This window comes from Dicentrarchus labrax, unplaced genomic scaffold (assembly GCF_905237075.1).
Source record: "Dicentrarchus labrax unplaced genomic scaffold, dlabrax2021, whole genome shotgun sequence".
NCBI lineage: Eukaryota > Metazoa > Chordata > Actinopteri > Moronidae > Dicentrarchus > Dicentrarchus labrax.
Genome location: NW_026136710.1, coordinates 22,497,914 through 22,520,854, shown reverse-complemented (window position 1 = coordinate 22,520,854; position 22,941 = coordinate 22,497,914). Strand labels below are relative to the sequence as shown.

The 22,941-nt window shown below is 40.3% G+C and overlaps 2 protein-coding genes across 2 annotated transcripts; both read right to left on the bottom strand.

Annotated features, from left to right (window-relative positions):
- Positions 1-11,016: 11,016 nt before the first annotated feature.
- On the bottom strand, positions 11,017-15,249 carry thap1 (THAP domain containing, apoptosis associated protein 1). Its single transcript, XM_051413560.1, has 3 exons — positions 15,060-15,249; positions 13,766-13,958; positions 11,017-12,463 (listed from the first exon to the last, which is right to left on the bottom strand). Exons 1-3 carry the CDS (start codon positions 15,128-15,130, stop codon positions 12,044-12,046), a joined length of 684 nt encoding a protein of 227 aa, XP_051269520.1. The 5' UTR covers positions 15,131-15,249; the 3' UTR covers positions 11,017-12,043.
- A 914-nt stretch (positions 15,250-16,163) lies between these two features.
- On the bottom strand, positions 16,164-22,368 carry ccdc82 (coiled-coil domain containing 82). Its single transcript, XM_051413559.1, has 2 exons — positions 20,214-22,368; positions 16,164-20,008 (listed from the first exon to the last, which is right to left on the bottom strand). Exons 1-2 carry the CDS (start codon positions 20,751-20,753, stop codon positions 19,796-19,798), a joined length of 753 nt encoding a protein of 250 aa, XP_051269519.1. The 5' UTR covers positions 20,754-22,368; the 3' UTR covers positions 16,164-19,795.
- Positions 22,369-22,941: the final 573 nt, after the last annotated feature.

Here is a 22,941-nt window from a genome sequence, read left to right as displayed (position 1 = left end):
GGGCTCTATAAGAAAACAACATGTCACTCATTAATGTTAATAATGTTAAAGATGTGTATCAACACAGCCGCTGTTGTCAGCTGACAAACACAAATTAATAATTTTTTTATATCTGTAACTCATATATGAATGCATCAGTCAGTGTTCCGAGTGTGTTGTGGTGTGATATTCAGTTTGTGTGTTCAGACTTTGTCGCCTGTTTTTCTCACAGACAAACTTTCTCATGACATCAGGCAGGAATTAAACTCAGACGTGACTCAAACCAACAGCACACACCTCTGCTGCGTTAATGCTGAACCACACACACACACACACACACACACACATATAGGAGGTAAAACCCTGTCGTTATGGTTACGGTGTGTCACAGCAACGCCCTTTAACCCCAGAGGAGTGATGTCACATGGTCTCCACCCAGGCGTGCGTCACGGAGACACCGACACAATAACAGGTTTCTGTTTACGGAGCCGGACACTAACACACACACCGAACATCAGCATTCAACTGGTACTCAGTTTGTCTCCTGGAATAGAATAATTGTCCAACAAGAACTAGAAATTAATGGAAGTCTTGTAAAGACAAAACTTACAGTGTATAAATGTGTACAAATACCACAATCTAACAATTAAGAAATGATAATGAAGTTGGTTTTTCACTTAACGTACTAATGGTATTAAATTAACACTTACCAAATGTTAAAAGCAGGTTTTGGGCTTGGTCAGTAAATAATTTTGGAATTGCCTCATAGGGCCAAGTTTACACTGCTGTGAACCCTCACTGTCCACCGTATAATACAGCTAGCATTTGGCACGTTCTACACAATGTCTGTCTATGTTTGCGTCAACACATTTCCGGCGTTAAGCCACCAAAAAGAAAAAATGAAGACGAAGAGAAAAGTAACGAGGGCGTGAAGCAGGAGCCCTGAGATCCTGGCTAAAATATGAAGAGGAAGGTTCAGAGAAGAAACTTGAGGTCATTATTTTTCCATCTGGGAAAAAAACACTTTTGGCAGATGAGCCAATTTTGGACTGTGGGTAACAGCAACTGGAGAATCGGGATTGGGGCATTGTTTATAGCAGGTGCTACTGAATTTGATGCAATAATCAGTAACTAATAATGCTACTACAGAAAAACAAAATTCAGTGAACCCGGGATAATATTTGAAATGCACATTACTATATTTTTAGCATTATACAAATGCAAACACAATTAATTCTGTTTTAATTCTGAATTTAGAATGAGGAAATCAAATAAAACAAAGTAAAAGTTTACAAAAACACTGTAAATCCTAACAGAATATTTTAATAAAATAAGAAAGTTAACATAACACAACTCAAAAATGAATAGTTGAATTAATCAGTTGTTTTGAGTTTACTTAAATATATGCAGTATTTTAAGTATTGGTGATATCATTCCAATTTGTTCCACATTTTTTCTTTAAGTTGACTTTATATCATTACAAGAATGTAAGCCCCAAAGCCCAAAATTGATTTGCTACCATTGATAATTGATTCATTTATATATAGTTTTTTTATCTAACTCTCTTTCTGCACACATTCATGTCCCATTAATGCATGTTACTAACTTCACTTCTTCCTCGGAGTTCTTGTGCTTTCTCATCTCGCAGGTTCTCATGGATCCTGGTGGAGCCTCCTGCCATGGTCCTGCTTGCCTGCCATGGCTAATATCACTGATATTATTATTATTATTATTATTATTAATATAATTATTACTATAATCACTGCTCATTGTCCCCCATCGTTGTTGTTGTCGTCGTCATCATCTTCTTCATGTTCATCATCAGTCACTACTATTAGTGTAGTTGTTGCTACTATTGTTGCTGTGCACCTTTGTCTCTGTCTCTGTCCTTCTGTCTTCACCCCATTCTCTCTCTCTCTCTCTCTCTCTCTCTCTCTCTCTCTCTCTCTCTCTCCCCCTCTCACCCCAACTGGTTGAGGCAGATGGCCACCCACCTAGAACCGAAGGGTCTGTTCTAGGTTTCTGCCTCTTAAAAGGCAGTTTTTCTTTGCCACTGTTGCTAAGTGCTTGCTCATGGTGGTACTGTTGGGTCTCTGTAAATAATGTTATAAGGAGTTCGTTTTTTTTTTTTTGTCTGAATTTAACAGAGTCCCATAATAACTTTAGTCCCTCCGAAATTGATAATCTTGTTGATAGTGCTGCAGGCTCACTACGAAGAACATAAGATTTTATCGCTCCTATAAAAAGGAAATTATTAAAACATAGGAAACTAGCACTGTGGTACAACCACCAAACCCGCCAATTAAAGCAAAAAGCTAGGAAATCTGAAAGGAAATGGCGCTCTTCCAAATTATCAGAATATCGCTAAATTTGGCAAGATAATCTTAAAACCTATAGAAAGGCCTTCCGTAACGCCAGAGGAGCCTATTATTCAGTACTAATAGAAGAAAATAAGAATAACCCTAGGTTCCTCTTCAGCACTGTAGCCAGCCTGACAGAGAGTCACAGCTCTATTGAGCCACATATCCCCATAAACTTAAGTAGCAATGACTTCATGAGGTTCTTTTATAATAAAATTATTACTATTAGAGAGAAAATTAATCACCAACTGCCATCAACAGTTATCAGTGGCTCTCCAAGTTCAGGAACTTTAACTAATGTAAACTCAGATATATATTTAGACTGTTTTTCTGCTATCGATCTTCATCAGTTAACTTCAATAATTTCTACATCAAAGCCATCAAGCTGTCTGTTAGACCCGATCCCAACTAGGCTGCTTAAAGAAGTCGTACCCTTAATTGGCACTTCTTTACTGGATATGATTCATCTTTCTTTATTATCAGGATATGTACCACAGTCCTTTAAAGTAGTTGTAATTAAACCCCTTCTTAAAAAGCCCACTCTTGACCCAGGGGTTTTAGCCAACTATAGACCAATCTCTAACCTCCCCTTCCTCTCTAAGATTCTGGAGAAAGTAGTCGCCAAAGAGTTGTGTGACTTTTTACATAACAATAGTTTATTTGAGGATTTTCAGTCAGGATTTAGAGTTCATCACAGCAAAGAGACAGCTCTGGTTAAAGTTAATAATGACCTTTTGATTGCTTCAGACAATGGACTTGTCTCTGTACTTGTATTATTACATCTTAGTGCTGCATTTGACACCATTGACCATAATATTCTTTTACAGAGACTTGAGCATCAGATTGGCATTAAAGGAACCACACTAAGCTGGTTTAAGTCATATTTATCAGATCGTTCGCAGTTTGTACATGTTAACGATGAATCTTCAATAAATACTACAGTTAGTCATAGAGTTCCACAAGGTTCTGTACTTGGACCGATACTATTTACTTTATATATGCTCCCTTTAGGCAAAATTATTAGGAATCACTCCATTAACTTTCACTGTTATGCAGATGATACGCAGTTATATCTATCTACCAAGCCCGATGAAATTAATCAATTATCTAAATTACAAACATGTCTTAAGGACATAAAATCCTGGATGACCTGCAATTTTCTGATGTTAAACTCAGAAAAAAACAAAATTCTTGTACTTGGCCCCAAAAATCTTAGAGACTCACTGTCTAAAGATATAGTTACTCTAGATGGCATTACCTTGGCCTCTTGCACCACTGTCAGGAATCTTGGAGTTATCTTTGATCAGGATTTGTAATTGAATTCCCACATGAAGCAGACCTCTAGGACTGCCTTCTTTCATTTCCGTAATATTACAAAAATTAGACACATCCTATCACAGACAGATGCAGAAAAACTAATCCATGCATTTGTTACTTCTAGGCTGGATTACTGCAACTCTTTATTATCAGTTTGCCCCAATAAGTCCATTAAAACGCTCCAATTAATTCAGAACGCTGCAGCACGAGTACTGACAGGAACTAGAAAAAGAGATCACATCTCTCCTGTACTAGCTTCTCTGCACTGGCTCCCTGTAAAATTTAGAATAGAATTTAAAATTCTCCTCCTCACCTATAAAGCTCTTCATGGTCAGGCCCCTTCATATCTTAAAGAGCTCATAGTACCCTATTACCCCTCTAGAACACTACGTTCTCTGAATGCAGGGCTACTTGTGGTTCCTATAGTCTCTAAAAGTAGAACAGGAGCCAGAGCCTTCAGTTACCAAGCTCCTCTCCTGTGGAACCAGCTTCCAGTTGTGGTTCGGGAGGCAGACACCATCTCCACATTTAAGAGTAGCCTTAAGACATTCCTCTTTGATAAAGCTTATAGTTAGGGCTGGATCAGGTGAGTCCTGAACCATCCCTTAGTTATGCTGCTATAGGCCTAGACTATCGGGGGATTTCCCATGGTGCACTGAGCTCCTCTCTTCCTCTCTCTTTCTGCACTCATTCATGTTCCATTAATGCATGTTACTAACTTCACTTCTTCCCCGGAGTTCTTGTGCTTTCTCGTCTCGCAGGTTCTTATCGATCCTGGTGGAGCCTCCTGCCATGGTCCTGCTAGATTGCCATTGCCAATACTGTTGTTGGTGTACACCTGTCTGTTTCTCTCTCTCTCTCTCTCTCTCACCCCAACTGGTCGAGACAGACGACCACCCACCTAGAGCCGAAGGATCTGTCCTAGGTTTCTGCCTTTTAACAGGCAGTTTTTCCTTGCCCTTGTCGCCAAGTGCTTGCTCATGGTGGTACTGTTGGGTCTCTGTAATTAATGTTTTAAAGAGTTCGGTCTAGACCTGCTCTATTTGAAAAGTGTCCTGAGATAACTTCTGTTATGAATTGGCGCTATACAAATAAAATTGAATTGAATTGAATTATTTTGAATTGGGTCTTGAGATAACTTCTGTTATGATTTGGCTCTATACAAATAAAATTGAATTGAAGTGAATTGTTTTGACAGATAATGTAATAATTTGCTTGAGTGGAAGAAAACTGAATAAATTCATTTAAAGCAGTAACATTTATATAAAGAAGATTCATTTAAGTTACTTTATTCAGATAAATTCTGTTTGCATATTTTAATATACTTACTAGTTTAAGGCACAATCAACTTAATTTACCATAACTAAACAATAAATGAGTTGCTTTATTAAAATCATATATTTTTTTCATGCTTAAATTGTTGGAATTAATACATTTAAACTGTTTAAGGCATCAGTTTGAGTTGAACTTATCTTCAGGTTTTACAGTGAAGTACGGAAACATAATCACAATCTAAATCACAGTCACCAGTAAATAAATATCTGTGGAATCACAAAAATACTGTAACAACTGTATCCGTTGTTACAGTACACTTGCAATAACAAAAGTAAAGCGGTCCATAATTAGTTTGAACACACTAGAACACACTAGAATGTATTTCACCAAATCCAATCTACACTTGTAGGGACTGAACTGCTGAATAGAGTAGAAACAGCTAGAACTGTTAACACCATCAGGCATATGCCTTATTGAGGGAAACAAACTGTAAACTGATTTTGAAAAATGCGGGGCAAAATGCTTTCTGGTTGCCCTTAACTTTTGTTGCAGTACCACAGTTAACCACTGGGACAAATTGGTCATTGCCCCTCTGTAAATACATCTGACGCTGACCAACAGGCTTCAGTGGAACACTAGGAGATACCCATGTATCGTAAAAGTCTTGGGAATAAAGAAAAACAGACCCCCACCCCACTTGCTGTGTGGCCCCATCTAGAAACTCATCCATAAACTCTGCCACAAAGGAGACGTAGCATGGTCTGCAGTCAGTCAACAGATAAGAGTCAGTGCATCAGTACATGTCTTGAATTAAACATTTGAACTGAGTGCTGCAGGAATGAGTCCCGCAACTCAGAAATGAGTTAGAATTTTAGCACCAGTTTCCTCCTTGCAGTCAATGTCCTGATCAGGTCAAATCAAGTCTCATTCTGAACTTTAGATGAACCCTTGTGAGTTTTGGCAGAAAAAAACCCAAATATCTTGCATCCCCTGAAACACAAACAGGAGCATAAGTCACAGTTTCATCCTCTCCCTCTTTCCTCCCTTCACTCTGGTTCATCTCACAGATTTTCCTCTCTGAGTCATTTTCCTTCACTGCCTTCAGACCATCCAGCAGCCTACAGAGCTGTACTGTCAGAGGGAGAAATCATTTGAATACAGAAATTAAGTCATTCTAGAGCATTAATTGCTAAATGTGGCTAGTGTTCACAAATTAATTTGCACAAATTAAGTAATAATTATAACACATTAAATGATTATGAAGCACTAAGTACTAATTAATGTTCATTAAGTAATTCAAGTACAGGCATGGCCAAGCTACTAGAGTGCTAATTACTAATTAGCGTACTCAAATTAAATAATTCTAAAAAACACATTCATCAGTGTGCACAAATTAAGTAATTCATGTGCATGAATCAAGCATTTCTAGTTAGTACACACATTTGTTATTCTACAGCACAATTTGTACAATTTGAAGGTAGGAATTCTAAAGCATGAATTAAATAACTATAGAGCACAAATTTCAAAATTCTAGAGCACAAATTGTTAGTTAGTGTGCACCTATAATTGATTCTAGAGCACCAATTACGTAATTTCAAACCACGAATTAAATAACTGCAGAGCACAAATTATGTAATTCTAAAGCATAAATTACTAGTTAGTGCACTCATAATTAATTATGATTTATAGAGGACAAATTACATAATTCCTGAGATAACTCTAGAGCCTGAATTATAAACTAATAGTTGTACAAATCACTGATCAGTGCAATTCAAGAACAGAAACGTATGATTTGTTCAGAACCTTAATACGTTCAAATTAATCAAATTAAAAGAGCACTTTATTCTTTAAAAAATATGTTCTATAACTTCAGATACAATGCAACTCATGTTATTTATCTTCTATCATCATATTGTATAGTTTGACATCTTGGTTTCCTCAGACAGCAGCTTTGCTCAGCAGCACTTCAGCAGCAGCATCATCATTGTTTCATTTACCCTCTCCCTCCTCTGATCTCTCTCTTCTCTCTGGGATTTGAACCGACAGCTCTCTGCTCACAAATAAAGCCTGTTTCCACCCTCTTCCCCCCTGTTTTCCTCCCCCGCTCTGTTTCCTCCCCTGGGGCGTTTCTTTTGTGTGTGTGTGTGTGTTTTTGAGGAAACAGCAGATCATTGGCAGAGAGATCAGACCGTATTATAGATCTGATGGACGCTGCCAGGCAGAGTTTAGATTTATAGCAGTGTTTATATTTATATACATTATCATCATTATCATCATGTTCGTCCCGCTAACCTCCGAGCTTTACTCCGGCTCGGTGCTTGAGGCTGAATGCTGTGAGTCCAGAATGAAGAGAATAAAGAGTGAAGCTGTGTGGTTTCTATCTGGGTCAGAGGATGAACAGATTCACAGCAGCAGAGTCTGAAGAGAAGAAAACGATCTGATAGAAGAAGGAAACTCTGATGTGCACACACTGTTCATCTTTAACCTCCGGGACCCTGATTTCCCCCTTAAATGTACACTTGAGTGGCATTAAGTGGCTTGATTTCCACTTCACTATCTGACAGTGTCACATCCACACTTCTGTCATATATCAACACACACCACTGAACTTATTAAGTTTACGTTACTTACATGCATCTACATCTGACAGTTTCAGTGTGTTTAGAAAAATATTTGAAAAAAAACCAAACTATTATCTAAAATATACTTTTTTTTATTACATAGAGGTAAAGGAATATGGAAATAACAATTAACTTTAATCAAACCTATTTATTTAAAAAAATTATAAAAGACAGTCCGATGCAGTATCAAATCCAAATCCAAAGTTTTATTTATACGGGTATACATATTGGAATATAAATGTATGTATGGAATGTATGTATAAATGAAATACAAACATGCATTCTCTTTCTTTTATCACCCACTTTCTTCTTTCCGGTATGTTGGGTTTTTTGTATTTCTGTGTAATTTAAATTGTTAGTGTTTTTGATTTCCTTTTTTTGTCTTCTTTTGCTTCTCCAGATGAGAGCAGTTTAGGGCTAAAACATTAAGCAATACTAAACATTCCAGTGTGTGAAAGATTGAGCTTTAAAGTCATTTATCTGTCCTTGCACAACACAAGGATGCACAAAGAAATAGAAGTTGTAATTCCTTCACACTACACACACATAGAACAGACTAATTTAAAACAATATAAAGCAGTTATTTATATTCATATATACATACACATATATCCTGAGGAAATCATTTTGCATTCTTTGAATTTGCGTCTGGGAGAATGTAAACAGCAGCAACAAGATAGTGATGATAATGAGCTCTGCTTACATTTGCAAAGCAGCAAAACAACTGAGTAAGAGTCATCTCACATGTACAATGGTTGTTAAGTCCTAACAATGAGCTACAAAGCTGGTATACAAAAGGAACAAAGCGATACATTATGTATCTTTCAGCTTGTCAAGGTTGGTCTAGTTATTCTCCAAAAAAAACCACCCATATTTTATTACATATATTATTTATTGTATTTACTTATTTGATCGACCAAATAATGTATATTTTTTTTATTATTGTTGTGACTGTTTACATTATTTTTGGGTAGCTTTGTATGAAGATTTTTGGCCACGGGAGATGAGGTAGGACAATGCTGACTGAGGAGGGGCGGGCTACATTTGTAAGTCTTAATGCGCAAAACAGAATTTCAATAAATATATTTTATGGGGGGGGGGGCAACTCTAAGTTGTGTTACAGATTGGCCTGTAAAAATGAAAAAAGGTCTCTCATCTAAAAAGTCCTGTAAAACCAGAAGCTAATTTCTAACAGTAGCTGAAACTGATTACATTGAATATTTTAAGTAAAATGAACTTAATTTTGTATCTTAAAAAAACATGCTTGATCAAGTAGCTTTAATCATTTTTCAGTGACACTGACTTAATTTGGTCATTTTTATATGTACTATGAAAACAAAATACCTAGTGAAAAGTTAGTGTCACTTTTTGCATTACAATATACACATAAAACCCAACATCACCATTGCTTTTGGTTGCTGGTGGCGGCAGCAGCAGAGCATGCTGGGAGAAACCGATCATCCAGGTGCTGTTTAATCAGAGCGGTCAGTCTGCAGCCGGAGGAGCGTTACAGTTCAGACAGGACGACCTTGATGCTACACCGGGGGGGCCCAAACACGTCCACCTGGATCAGATTCAGCCCTGCAGATGTCTGTTCACCTGAGGAGGGTCGAGGTCAGTGAGGAGGTGAAATCTGCTGTCCAAACTGAAACAGCTGTGAAATATCAAGGACTAAGGACCTGCTAGTGTCCCCTAGAGGACACAGTGTTCATTACAGCCACAATATGACAGAACAACATCTTTATGATTGAGCCATTAGCTGTACAGTCTTACTGGTAGTGGAGTAAAGATGGTGGTGCTAGAGGAGAGGCCACAGGGTCATCTGGGGGACAGGAATCCAGGTACAGAAAAAGTATTGTTTTTATAACTATTCCATGGGTCCATATAAAAAGTACATAATCCACCACAATAATGGGACCCAACCTGGCAGTCGGCCCCTCAGAGGTACCCAACATAAATGTAAGGGGTCACAAGATGATGAAAAGGGGATACAAAATATAAAAACTTACACTAAATTCTATTTATTACAATTCTCTATTTTCTGCCTTTTATTGTTAAATCCTAGATACTTTCAGCTCTTCTGGCCTCTAAAAATAGCTAAAATGTTTAGGGACCTCTGTACAACAGGAAACAATACAGTTTTTAAAAAATATATAATTATTACCATTGCACTCAACAGAACAAAATTACCCAGAAACTACAACTTCATTTGTGTAGCACATTTCATGCAGGTAGGTGTAACTCAAAGTGCGGTATTCACAGCTAAGTGTCTATCTGTGTGGGTTTAAGTGTACTGCATGTTGGCATTTTTAATAAACAATGATGAAGCACACTTTCTACTGTGGTGCACTGTGATCAGTGATCAGGACTACAAGAGGGGCTCTGCTCTCCGACATACAACTCTGTACCACCACCTGCTGGACAAATGTATAACTGCTGTTCTTCTTTTCTCCTCACGAAAAAGATCCATGGTTACATGAATTTACTAAGTTGAATGAAAATAAAATCAATAAATAAAATCAATTTTAATGAATTATAAGTTTAACAACCAAGGGGAGAAACAAAGGAGACGCAGTCAGACAATGGGGGAAAAAATACTCTTTTTGTGTTTTCTTGCATTTTCTTTCCTTCCTTGTAGCAGGGGCGTGACTTTTTGGACTGGGGTGGCACGAGCGGGGCACTGACTTATGCAGGGGTGTCATGAAGTGTGTCTCAGCTTTCCAGTCATTCCCAATTTCTGCAATTCCATATCACAATCTGCAGAAATATTCAAATACACGTAAATAACACATTTATACCAGATGCAAAAAATTGCATGAATTGCCCAAAACTACACCTTATTAGCATAAAGGGGAGACTCATGGGTACCTCGTGGCTTGGACACTTGAACCTTTTATATTCAAATACTTGATACCTTCCCCCAAGCACAAAGATGAAAAAGTATGTTGTTTAAAAAGTGTGCAATTATTTATTTCCTAGAACAATTCACATTAACACTTTTAATTACCAGCAAAATCGACCCTTAATTCCCCAGATCCACTTTGTTTGAACCAATCCGACGGCATCCATGTAGCACTAACGTTACGTTACTACAACTCCAGCTGGAAAAGATGATACCAAAGATCCATTTGTTTCATTGGTTCCGTTGTTAAATGCCGGTACATTTGGTGAGGACTGAATAATAACTTGTCTAGAACTAAAAACTTAAAGTTTACTATCTCGTAAGCTATCTCAGTGGTGCTAGCTTAGCTAGTTAGCCGTGGAGGACGCCATTATTGTTTACATCATGTGCTGTCATGAGCACAAGCCTCCCATCAGGCAGCAGACACACGTTTCCTTTTGCGTATAATACACAGAAAGAAAATAGTTCCTACATGAAGATGCTCACAGCATGCTTTCTGGAAAAAGACATCACTGTTTGAACACTGCTCAAAGCAGCACAGGCCGAGTGCACGCGTCATGGCTTCAATGTCATTCAAGTTTATTGCACATTAGCAGCTGTTTGATTCCACGTGTAGAAAACACACAATTTTTTTTGCATCATGTTTATATGAAGAATTACAAATTTAGCATTTGTAAAACAAAAGAGAATTCAAACCCTTGGTTATGATTTTGTAACTTTTTTCCTTTAAAGAAAAATATAGGCTAAAAGTGACACGCCCAATCCCAAAACCCCACACCAGGATCTCTGAAGAACCAGGTCAACATTTTGGGAAACAGTTTGCTTTCTTTCCCAGACTGAAGAGAACAGATCCATTTAAATGTCAAGTACAGAGCTGGAGTCAGGACATTTAGCCTAGCTTAGCATAAAGGCTGGAAGCAGGGGGAAACAGCTAGCCTGGCTCCGTCTTAAGTTGACCTACCATCACTAAGAAGCCGGCTGCAGTGTGTTTGTTCAAGCCTTACTCAAACACAAATATGGGAGTTCCACGCTGGAAGTATTGTCCTGTAGAACAGTTGATCCATCTCTAAAGTACAGTGCAGCGTCTCTGCTGGTTACCATAAGACTCATTACTGTGATTTCATTTCCAAACACTGCTATCTAGCAGTTCGGGGTTTAAACACAAAGATCGTTAATGTGTTTTCGGGAATCAATACAATATTACAATATTTTCTTACACCTCTAATCCAAAGTGGCATTTCAGTTGCCCGGGGCAATCCTTATCATTGCCCTGAGTCTCCAGGCTGTCACAGCCCGTGGCTGTTGGTCAGGAAATCGTTTGAGCACCGAACTCCCACTAAAGTACTCATTTGATGTGAGAGTTGACTCAAAGTCATTTCTCTGAAGCTCCGACAGAAAAGAAACTAATAAGTAAGGTTGGATCCACCGAGTCAGACTGGAGTTTTGCACATCCTACTTTTGCGTTCCCGAACAAGCTCGGAGGTTCGCTGCCTCTTCAACAGTCCGCCTGGTTGCTGACAGATGAGACCGAACCTGCAGCAGTTCCACCTGCCGCTCACTTTGACCACTCTGGTTTCTCCTCTCTGTGATTACTCGATGCCTTTGAGTGTGTGGTAGATGTGTTTGGGTAAAATCACGTATCCCTCTCCGAACGCTGCTGCTGGCTCGCGGACGGTCCTGGGCGTCTCGCACGCCGCCTTCAGCCTCTTTAGCTGTCTCTCCTGCCGCCTGCACTTCTGCTGCGTCGTCTTCAGCTTCTTCCTCAGACTGCCCAGCTGCTCCTCCAGCTGCTCAATGCGCTTCTTCTGCCGAGCGGAGTCCTCTGCCGTATAGTTGTGGTCGCAGGAGACCGCCGCTGTGTCGCCCCTGGGGTCAGGCAGGCTCCTCCCGGGCTCCTCCTCCTCCTCCTCCTCCTCCTCCACCACCTCCTCCACCGCCAGGTCAGAGGTCAGAGGCAGAGAGAGAGGGAAGTGGATGACTGAGGGGAAAGGATCCTCGAGGGACTCCGACTGTCAGACAGAAAACACAGAAGAGTTCTGAAGCTGCTTTTGGAACTAATCCATGATAACGTGAAGTTAAACAGGTCTGGAATCAGATATCTGGTTAACACTGATCAGCTAGTGAAAGACTGTTTTGTTCAGTTTAGCTGAAGTCTTTGATAGCAGCATGCTGAAACAAAGACAGGACGGAGACTTCTAACACTGTGACCAACCTTAAAATGATTGTGTTATAAGCCTCCTGAACCCCGGACTGTCCTCCAGCTCTCTGTCACAGTGCAGCACTAGTTTCTGACCGATGCAGGGTAAGCTTCATTTTTACGCCCAGCGTCCACATTATCTAAGTAGCTGCACCCACGGTTGGGTTGGTGGCCAGGTGCATTGTTGGTTCACTGATTTCTTGCCATTGACTAGGGCTGCACAATTAATCGAATATTAATCACGATTCTCAATTACGGCTTCCTACAATTAAATGCTCGTGATAGTCTACGATAATGACGTTTAGAGTGCGTGCTAGGCTCATAGAAAACTGCTGCATATCTAACAGCCAGCCACCACAGGGGATCCAGATGTTATCGTTTCACTTTTGGGGAACTACACGCACATTCTGCAGCTGCATCCTGGATAGTTTTATTACTGGAAATAATGCTGTATTAAGTTGACCTAACCTTGATTTGACTGGCTGTGTGAGCCAAGTGTGACATTGACGAGTGGCTTGTGCTGAAGGTTACAAATATTTAAACTTTTATGTGCTAGAAAACCCTGATGGCACAAGAGAGGAGTGCACGGCAGGTGCGCTGTACCATAGGAAACCATCGGGTGGCTGGGGCTCAGAGGCAGAGCGGGTCGTCCCCTAATCGGAAGGTTGTTGGTTCGATCCCCGGCTGCCTCGTGCAAGATACTGAAACCCAAAGTGCTCCCGATGCCGTGCATCGGTGTGTGAGTGTGTATGAATGTTAGTTTCTTTGTCATCACTGAGTGAATGTGTGTGAAAGAGTGAATGTGTGGTCAGAAGACTAGAAAGGCGCTGTACAAGTACAAGCTATGTGTTTCTGTGTTATCGGCCTAAGAATGGGGACAAGGTAGAATTAGTTTTGTCTTTTAGCCTAGCAATAGATGTAAATATTTAGTCACATCTCAATTCTATATAGGAACCAGTTTATGTGTTGCACCTGTTTTAATTTAGTGGTGTGTAAATCTACACTTTGCAAACACTTATTATAACTAGGATAAGTTTGAACTAAAAGTTAACAGTGTGTATAATCTTGGTCTGGATCAAGTGTGTGCGGATGGAAGAGCTCTGAGCTGCTTCACCTTGATGTTGAGGTTGAAGGTGAAGAGCGACGGCACGGCGTTCTCCTTCAGCACTCGGTTGTTGCACTCTCTCTTGAAGCAGTCTTTGGTGAAGTGCTGTGAGCAGATGTTGCTGTACTTTGTGGGCTTGAAGTTGTTCCTCCTCATCGCTGCCACCCATTTGCCGCAAACATCTGGACGTGCTAGAGGAAACCTGAGAAAATCAATGCGGTAGTCAGTAAACTGAGAACAATCTTATTGTACTTCAGTCACCTCAGGATTTGTTCATTCTGTTGGATTTAATTCATCATCATCATCATCATCATCATCAGCAGAATATTAATCAGTCCTTGTTTGATTATGAATAATTGGTTTAGGTTATTTAGGAAGGAAACTTGATGTCACAATTGTTGTGCCTGGTCCTGTCAGATTCCCTTTCCTGGTAAACACTGGAGGACATGTAGTCCTACAAAATCAAAATTGACTTTAGCAGTGAATTCACCATTTAACTCTTAGTACCTCGTCAGTGCCTTGTTCCCCCTGCTGGGACTAACAGGGAAGTGAACCTCTCACCTTTAACACTTTAACACTCAGCAGGATGCTAAATGAAAGTGAAGAAAGGAACTTCAGCTGTATCTTGAGTGCTCTGTAAGTTGGCAGTAGACTTAAGTCTGGATCAACATGTATCACATGGTCAAACCTACAGGTCTCCACATGTTTACCCTGTTCCAACGCTAACATTAGCGTAACGGCCAACAAGCGCCGACACATAAGGAACTGTAACCGGACTCCGCCCAGAACTGTTTTAGTTTCTTACTCTCGTACTTCTGGATATATCAAACACTATATACTAATAGACTATTAAGTGCTTTTACGAACATGTATTGTGCCATTGTAAATTCGGCATGTGGAATTCTGTGAAACAGTCATTAAGTTAAGTTTTAATAGAATCTAAACTGGACTGTTTGGCTATCGCAACCGCAAACAGAGTGTAGGTTAACTTGTTACTTTGGACTGTGCGGTTGGCAGGTGAACTTAAAAGAAAACTATCAATTGGTAAAAAAAAATGGTGCTTGGTGAGTTTCTCTGTGACCCGATTTCACCAGTAAGATCTACCGATACAAGAAATGTCTTGAGTCAAATTCTACCACGCATGTACTGTTAATAATGAGCAATTACCTTTTAAAAAAGCCGATTAGTAAAGGCAACCTGGTAAACTCTCTCGATACTCTGTACCAGCATTTCACAGTGCTTATCCATCGTGTCTGGCCAGCTAATGCTAACTAGCAGACTCACACAGTTTAAAGGAACTTACTTGTGGAAGGAGATGTCTCTGTCTTTGTGGTAGCGGTTCTTACAGCCGTACGCTGAGCACGTCTGAACCATGGCTGCTGCCCGGACAACACTCACTGAAACTCAGACCGATACTCCACGAAGCTCCGCTGGTGCTTCTCCTCGTCCTCCGCGCAGGCTTCACTGCCACTAACAATGATGGCGGCGAAGATTGGGTCACGTGACTTACGTTTTCAGATGTGATTGGCGGAGCTCGCTTCCCATACCTTCCCTAAATATCTGCGTCCACCAGGTGAAAACTGCCCCTTATCTCATGGCTGTCATTTTATATTTTAGTCATATTGTAATTGCATAAGATGTAATTGAATTACTGATATTCAACCTGACAATTACAGGAGTTCATTTTAAGGACAGAAAACGGTAATTTAATTGGTTTTAAACTAAAAAACACTGCAATATGACCCTAATTATTTCCCATAATTCCCTTAATGCAGTGCATTAATATATCACATTAATATATCACATCCAGATACATTTACATTGATATAACTGTGTGTAAATGTATTGTTTGTAAAGTTTGTTAAGTGTACATTTTTTAAATGTTATGCATATATTTTAAAACCTTACAAATCTGATATTAAAAATATTCAGTGAGATTATTGTGTAGTACACGGAATCTATTGGTAAAATATGGTTTTATTGGCAAAAGAATGTTATACACAAATGTATTTTGACCCAATCACGGATCCATTGTTGATGAATATCTTTGTAAATGTAATATTATTGGTTATTTTATTTCTGTGTACATTTTTATTTTATTTTATTTATTTTCATGGCTAAAAAGGAATGAGACTGTTATCAAAGTAATTATTAAATGCTGTAGTGGTTTGTAAATAAAGAGTTTTGAGAGAAAAGTATGTTTCCACGGTACCACAGACAATATACAGTATACTGGACATATAATACAGCAACACTGGCACCGGCAGTGTCACTGCTGCTGATATTTGTAGTTATTTGTACATTGTTTACAAGATAATGTAGAGGTGTGTTGCTCTTTAGGCAAACTAGCACTAGAAAATGTAATATAGAGGAAGTGCGAATGAGAAAACTGGAAGAAATACACATGTAAATACCAAAATAGTTTTAATTTCAACAATTTCAAAAAAATGTCGCACCATTTTAGAAAAGTGCAAAGGTGCCAATACTTTTGGCTGCAGCTAGCTGTATGAAGGTTCTGTCAAAGCATCATGGGAGCTGTAGTTCTTTGTCTAGTAGCCAAACTCAGAAACTATGTGTTTTGATATTACTATCCTGAGGCTTCAGCACTCTGGTTTATCATGCAGTTTTCACATATAAATGATATTAATTCCCAATATTTTACAGCTAAGCCAGGCTGATTCATAGAAAATGTAGTTATACGCTACCAAAGTTAAAATGTGATGATTTCCAACACAAGATTTGTTGGTCAAAAAAAGAGACTTTATTAATAAAAGAGGTGTTTTCAACAGGGCAGGTTGGTCTGAGGAGCTTTATACAGCAGCAAAAGACCAGAAATACACTGGAAAACAAGTAAATACACAGCACTGATATGTAACTGTGACAGGTGTGTTTGTGTGTGTGTCGCCTCTATTCTGTATTACATACTGAGTCCAGTAGTTGAGCGAAAAAAGCAGAAAAGGCCACAAGGCTCTTAAACACTCTGAGCTGCTGCAAATTGAAAACTGGACATAAAAAAAACATTCTTTACAACTCGGTTTCTCACAAGCTGACAGCCGACAACTTATAGGGATGTCTTTTCTTCCTATCTGTATGAATGCACTTAAATGCACCATTACAGACTAAGAAAAAAGAAGAAAGAAAGCCTGGAGGAAGGGAGGAAATGGGAAGGAAAGAATAAATGAAGGGAATATTTAAAAAGAGCTTAGGCAGGACATTATTTGTCCAATTTTTACATTAGCATATGAATTAGCACACACTGTAACAGACTTTAAAGAGGAAGAAATAAATAGAAAAGTATAAAGAGAGTTTTTGGGTGGGCAGCCCAAATTATTCTATATACAGTTCAGGAAACACTGTATATATTACCATTTACAAAAAGGAAATGCTTTCAGCGAATGAAAGAAGTGAACTGTGATCCATTTTCTGCATTTAGAAGAATTCTATAGAATCTCTATAGAATCTTAGATGACATGTATGAACTTAACATAAAATCACTACGTCTGAGTATTATTTTGATAGTTCTTTGTCCTGTTAGCTGTGATAACATTTTACTGGAAAATTTTCGGGGTGTGTGAGGTCAGTTAGACGCACCTCCAAACTCTAACATTATGTTTCAGCTGTTTTGTATGTTTTTTTTTCAATTACAATAAACACACCCATTTCATTAATTGTTTTCTATAAAATGTCAGAACATAGTGAAAATGTCCTTTTCCCAAGCCCAAGGTTTCGTCTTCAACTGTCTTCTTCTCTCTAACCACAAAGACATTCTGTTTACAATGATATAAGACAGAGAAAAGCAGCAAATCCTCCCAATCAGAGTATGGCTGCTAAGTCAAATGTACTTTAACTCACAGAAGAGATGGACAGAACTACCAAAAAATACAGACATTACTGCCAACATTACTTCAAAACAGTAACAAATAAAAAGCTACTGTACAATAAAACGTGTTTCAGTTCGTAGCTGATATTCTCTGCTGACATCAGCCAGGAGCCTGTCAGACAATAATCGCAATAAAAATTAAATAAAACGTCTGATTTGCAGGAAAAGTATCCAATATAATCTCTTGTTTAACCAAAAAGTGAATGAAAGACAAAGAAAGTGCAACCAGAAAGAATCTGAGTGCTGTCAGTTGGGTATATCTATAAATACTGCAGTACCCAGAAGCCTCAGCAGCCACTGTACATCCACACCTGGGAAGTCATATTCAGAACACTTTGTCACTGCAGTCAGGAACAAATCAACAACTACAGCCTTCTGATTGGATGTTTCTTATAGCAAAGCTCTCTGGGACTTGTAGTTGACCTCTCTCCTTTTATCGACAGTCTGTTTCAATAACGGAGCGTTTCTTCATCTCAGTGTCTCATTGTTTGCACAGATATTTCAGCCAGGTGACATTCACGTCCCACAGGACGTCAGCTCACACTGATGAAGCCCCGCCCACTGAGCTGCTCTTCTTTCTCAAGCTAAAACACAAGATCCAAGGAACCTAAAGCCTCTGGAGCAGAGTCTCAGCTCAAACCAACACTGACGCTGCAGCAGCCCTGACATTAAAAAGTGGCTGATGGTGCGCTACTCTTATTTCACTGTCATCTGCCAATTCTGAGTATGCTGATCTACCAGTATATGGCCATTATAAACAGCATGTGCAGGGCTGAGTAGAGGGACAAAATGATCTCAGCTCAAGCTCCACTTACCAGCTTTTTGTGGAGCTTTCAACCATGACAGCAGCAGACAGCTGACAACTGAGACAACTGACTCTTCCTAAGTCCCGCCCCTTTTGCTCTGTGCTCCAAATAACAGTTGAGCAAACATCTGTACTGTATATGTCGCTTTTATCTTCAGAATGCTTCATATAGCATATATACATAATCACATCTTGTTAGCTAGCTACTGCTAGCAAAATGCTAGCTTACTAATGATTAATGTAAATTAGCTAGCTAGTTGGCTAGTGTTTTGCTGACATTAGCTAGCTAACATAAGTTTTGACTATATATATATGTCAGCTTTATCTTTTAATCGTCTTGAAAAAGGACAATAATATTACAATATAATAAAGACTTTGGACGCAGTGCGATGGTAGCGAGCTAGCATTAATGGCCTAATCGGGGACATGTTACACATTTGTTGTGCACCGATACACGTTAAGACTCTGATGGAGTCCAAGCTATGTCCAACAGCACACACTCACTATGCTTGCCGTACAGGGATATACAGCTAGCTACAGCTAGCCCAAACAGCTTATACCACATTCACATCAACTTTAAAGTCGTCATTACGACTGGGAGACTTTTCTGAAATAATGTATGTATCAAACAAAGAAGGACACCTTTAGTCAGCCAAAGAACACCGTTCTAGGTGATCCAACCCACAGTACAGGAGAATGTGTTATACTGTCAAAGCACATTTTTAACCCTCACTTGACCAACACTGTAATCACACAACCAGTTGTCTGATCACATGAACGCTTACAAGTCATTAAGTCTTTCTCTACCATCCATCCCATATGATGTCAATGTGCCATTAGCAAACACACAATGATCCCATCAGTGACAGCTCCCTTTAAGGAGTGGCTATCTTCCACTGGGACATTATAAGCCCCCAGACTGAAACAATACCTGTCAGTGGAACATGATCATTCTTATCTGCGATAAAAAAAATGACATGACGTGTCAGCAGATCAGCAGGGGTACATCGTTAAGAGTTATCACATGACACTGCCCCAGAAGGGACATATCCATGAGACCCTTTTGGATCTCAGCATCACTCTGAGGCTGCGTCCCATTTCTGGCTCCGCTTCCTTCACAAAATACACTTTGTAACGGATCAAAAGGCTGCCCAGATGATGTCTTTTTGTTGCATGTCTGTTTCTATAGCAACAGATATGACCACAAAACTCCATATTTGAGTGTTTTTGTTTTCCACTCTAAATGCTGCAGGAGGAAAAAAAAACTGTACAAGCTAAAAGTAGGGAGACATTTTCAGACGGTTTAAGTTCTTCACATTCAAACTCCTTCTTTGTCCCCTATCACGGTGTGGATCTACTTCTTCCCCTTCCCCTTCCCCTCCTCCTCCTCATCCTCATCCTCCTCCTCCTCCTCCTCCTCGCTCTCCTCCTCACTCTCCTCCTCCTTGTCTTTCTCCTTCGCTCTGCCTCCATCGTCGCCTTCCGATGCCTCTTTCTTGCTGCCGTTTTCTCCTCTGCCTCCATCTTCATCCTCAGCTTCTTTGGACTCTTCCTCGTCGCTCGCACCCTGAAAACACAAACAGATTTCAGACTTTGATTTGACAGTCGGCTGCTGAAAAGTGCGGCAGTATTTTTTCAAAATAAAAGTCCAACTGACTAAACTTTGACAACTTTAACACTAAACTCATGACAGAAAAGGTTGATGATCTAAGGGACTGTGTGTGTGTGTGTGTGTGTGTGTGTGTGTGTGTGACGGGGGTCAAAAGGTGTACCTGCTTCAGGCGGCTCCTCCTCCTGCTCGGGACCCGGGCCTTCATCCTCCGGGACAGTGCCAGCAGCTTGTTGTGTCTCTGCCTCCTCTTCGCCTTCTCCGCCTCCTCTCTCCGTTTCTCCTCCGCATGGTCTGAGTCCGATTCGTCCTGCCGCTGCAGCCTGCTCCGCTTCTTGGGCTGCACCATCCTCTTCGGCTGGCTCCTGTCCTTCTCTTTATCCTCCTCCTCCTCCCCGGAGCTGGAGGATGAGGAGCTGTCGTCGCCTCCTAGGAATGAGCGCTTTCTGCGGGTCACTGAGCGGCTGTCGTCGCTCGAAGTCGCCCCGGAATCGCTCCGCTCCCGACCCTCCTGCTCGCTGTCCTCCTCTCGGGAGCTCTGGAAGTCGGATTGGGATCCGGAGGAAGAGGAGGAGGAGGAGAAGGAGCCTTCGTCACTGTCGTCCAGGATGGAGGCGGGTAGGCCGATCTGCCGCTTCTTCGATGCGTCCACCTTGGTTTTCCGCATCGACGCGAACATTTTCCGCTTGTACAAGCTCTCCATGTCTGCACGCGGTACCGGAGCCCAGTGACATTAAACAGAAACCCGAAAGAAGAGAACCGGACTGACTGGAAACAAGCTAACGGTGCGGCTAGTTAGCTCCTATCGTCTGCGCGTCACAGCAGCGACAGCATGTCATTTCTGTGTTAAAAACACAATATGGCGCCTGAATACACCTCCGTCAAGATGTATTTTGGACTCTGTTCATGGAAACGTTCTGCCTGTTTGTGTTAAAGCAGGATAAACAAGCTACAAAAAGGACATTTTGTAGCTGTTCTCCTCAGTGTAGCTAGCTGTGTTATTGTTGTTGCTCCCGCGTCTTCTTCGCTGGACGGAATTACAGCGTAGTGTGCTAGAGCGCCCCCTGCGGCGGAGAGCAGCTGCTGCTCAGCGCTGACATTAAAGGTCCAGTGTGTAACATGTAGGAGGATCTATTGTCAGAAATGGAATGAGTGAGCTGTTTTTATCTACAGTGTTTTTCACAGCCACCTTAGTTTCTCCTACATGCTTGGAAGCCGAGGAGTATTCAGTTGGTTGCAATCTTCAATCTCACTGCTAGATGCCGCTAATGTTTACACACTGGTTCTTTAGTGGTGGTAAAAATGTAAAATAAAAATAATGACACTGAAAAATATTAAACTAGATCAAATTAAAATGAGACTAAAATAAAGTAAATTGTAATTAAAATGTTAACGCAGCTGAAATTACATATACAATATGAAATCCATGAAAAGGGAAGCGCTGTTAAAGACAATGTCACTATATAAAATAATTAACTAACCTGTAGGCAAAACCGCCAACAGTAATTACCAATGACCGAATTAATGTTCTGTTCCATTTAGTGTAGCAGAACCTTTACAGCGACTCAGCATGTACAATAGCAGCACCCTGACTCGGTTTGACCTGAATGGAACAGAACCTTTTAGTATCATAGGTAACACCTGTATTTACCCTAATATTTCATGTCAAAATCCCTGCTGTGAAAAAGGTCTACAAAGCACTTATAGGGCTTTTCACAGAGCACATTTTGACATGTGACAGTAGGAACAGCACAGGTGAAAATACTGAATAAATGATGGCTGAATTTTCATTTAGCTGCTTCAGTTTCAGGGGCCTGTTATGGTGCATGCTGGTTCACTGTAACACTTGCTGCATGACCAGTAGGGGTGGGCGATATGGGCAAAAAATAATATCTCAATATTTGTTGGGATTTTGGCGATAACGATAATCAGTCGATATCCTTTAAAATGTGATTAGAATTGTCTGAGCTGGACTTGTGTCCACCAAACGCATTTACAGCGCTGAGAGCGCTCAAAAACTCATTTTCCAAGCGCCCAGCGGTGTTAAAAGTTGAACAGATTTCAACTTGAAGCGCTCTGAGCGCTGCGCTAAAAAAAACCTGTCTTCGCTGACATCTTTTTACCGCTGAAGGCGCTTAGCGCTCTGAACACTGAAGCCCATAGGACCCACGTCTCGGCACTAAATCATCTGAAGTACCAGTAGCTTCAGGGACTGGAGGTGCTTGTATTTTCTCTCTCTATCATCACAACGCGCTGCTAAACTGTTGCAAGGAGGATGCTAGCGAGAGGTCACGTGATCACGTCACGTCACTAGTCGTGTGACTGAATCCTGCCATGCTGTAGAGAGCGTTGCGAGTGAGGAGTTTCCGCGGGCGTTTCATTGTTTTTGTCGAAGTAATTTAAATACTCGATAATGGAAATTTGCACATCGTCAAAACAACAATGACGATATTATCGCAAACGATATATATCGCCCACCTCTAATGACCAGATGCATGTTTCATAAGTTATCGCCCTCGCTGTTAACTTGTGTGACGACCTTTTGAGCAGGTCTCTCCCAAGAGCCTGGTGGGTGGAGTCGGGTCATCAGCAACGTTCACTTCACCTGGTCTGGTGGCAAGACTATATAAGCTGGAGGCAAGCCAAGGGGGTCGCACTCTCCCTTGACTTGGTTTGGTTGAATTTAGTTTGTCTTATAATTTCTCTTTTAGTAATGTAAAATAAAAAAACCAACATATTTTTAGTTACAACTCATGTGTTCTCCCCTTCTTTGTTCAGCCTTGTGACAAATGGGGGCTCGTCGGGATAAAATGTAAAATTTTTGTGAAATTAAGTCTTTTTGGTAATTTGGCCCATTTTGTGTTGCACTACCACCTGTGACAATGGGGGTT

Coding starts and splice junctions, on each gene's coding strand:
- thap1 (XM_051413560.1), bottom strand. CDS start 15,130: ATGGTTCAGACGTGCTCAGCGTACGGCTGTAAGAACCGCTACCACAAA. Junction 13,959..15,059: donor AGAGACATCTCCTTCCACAA/GTAAGTTCCTTT, acceptor TGATTTTCTCAG/GTTTCCTCTAGCACGTCCAG. Junction 12,464..13,765: donor CCTTCAACCTCAACATCAAG/GTGAAGCAGCTC, acceptor TCTGTCTGACAG/TCGGAGTCCCTCGAGGATCC.
- ccdc82 (XM_051413559.1), bottom strand. CDS start 20,753: ATGGAGAGCTTGTACAAGCGGAAAATGTTCGCGTCGATGCGGAAAACC. Junction 20,009..20,213: donor GGAGGAGCCGCCTGAAGCAG/GTACACCTTTTG, acceptor TTGTGTTTTCAG/GGTGCGAGCGACGAGGAAGA.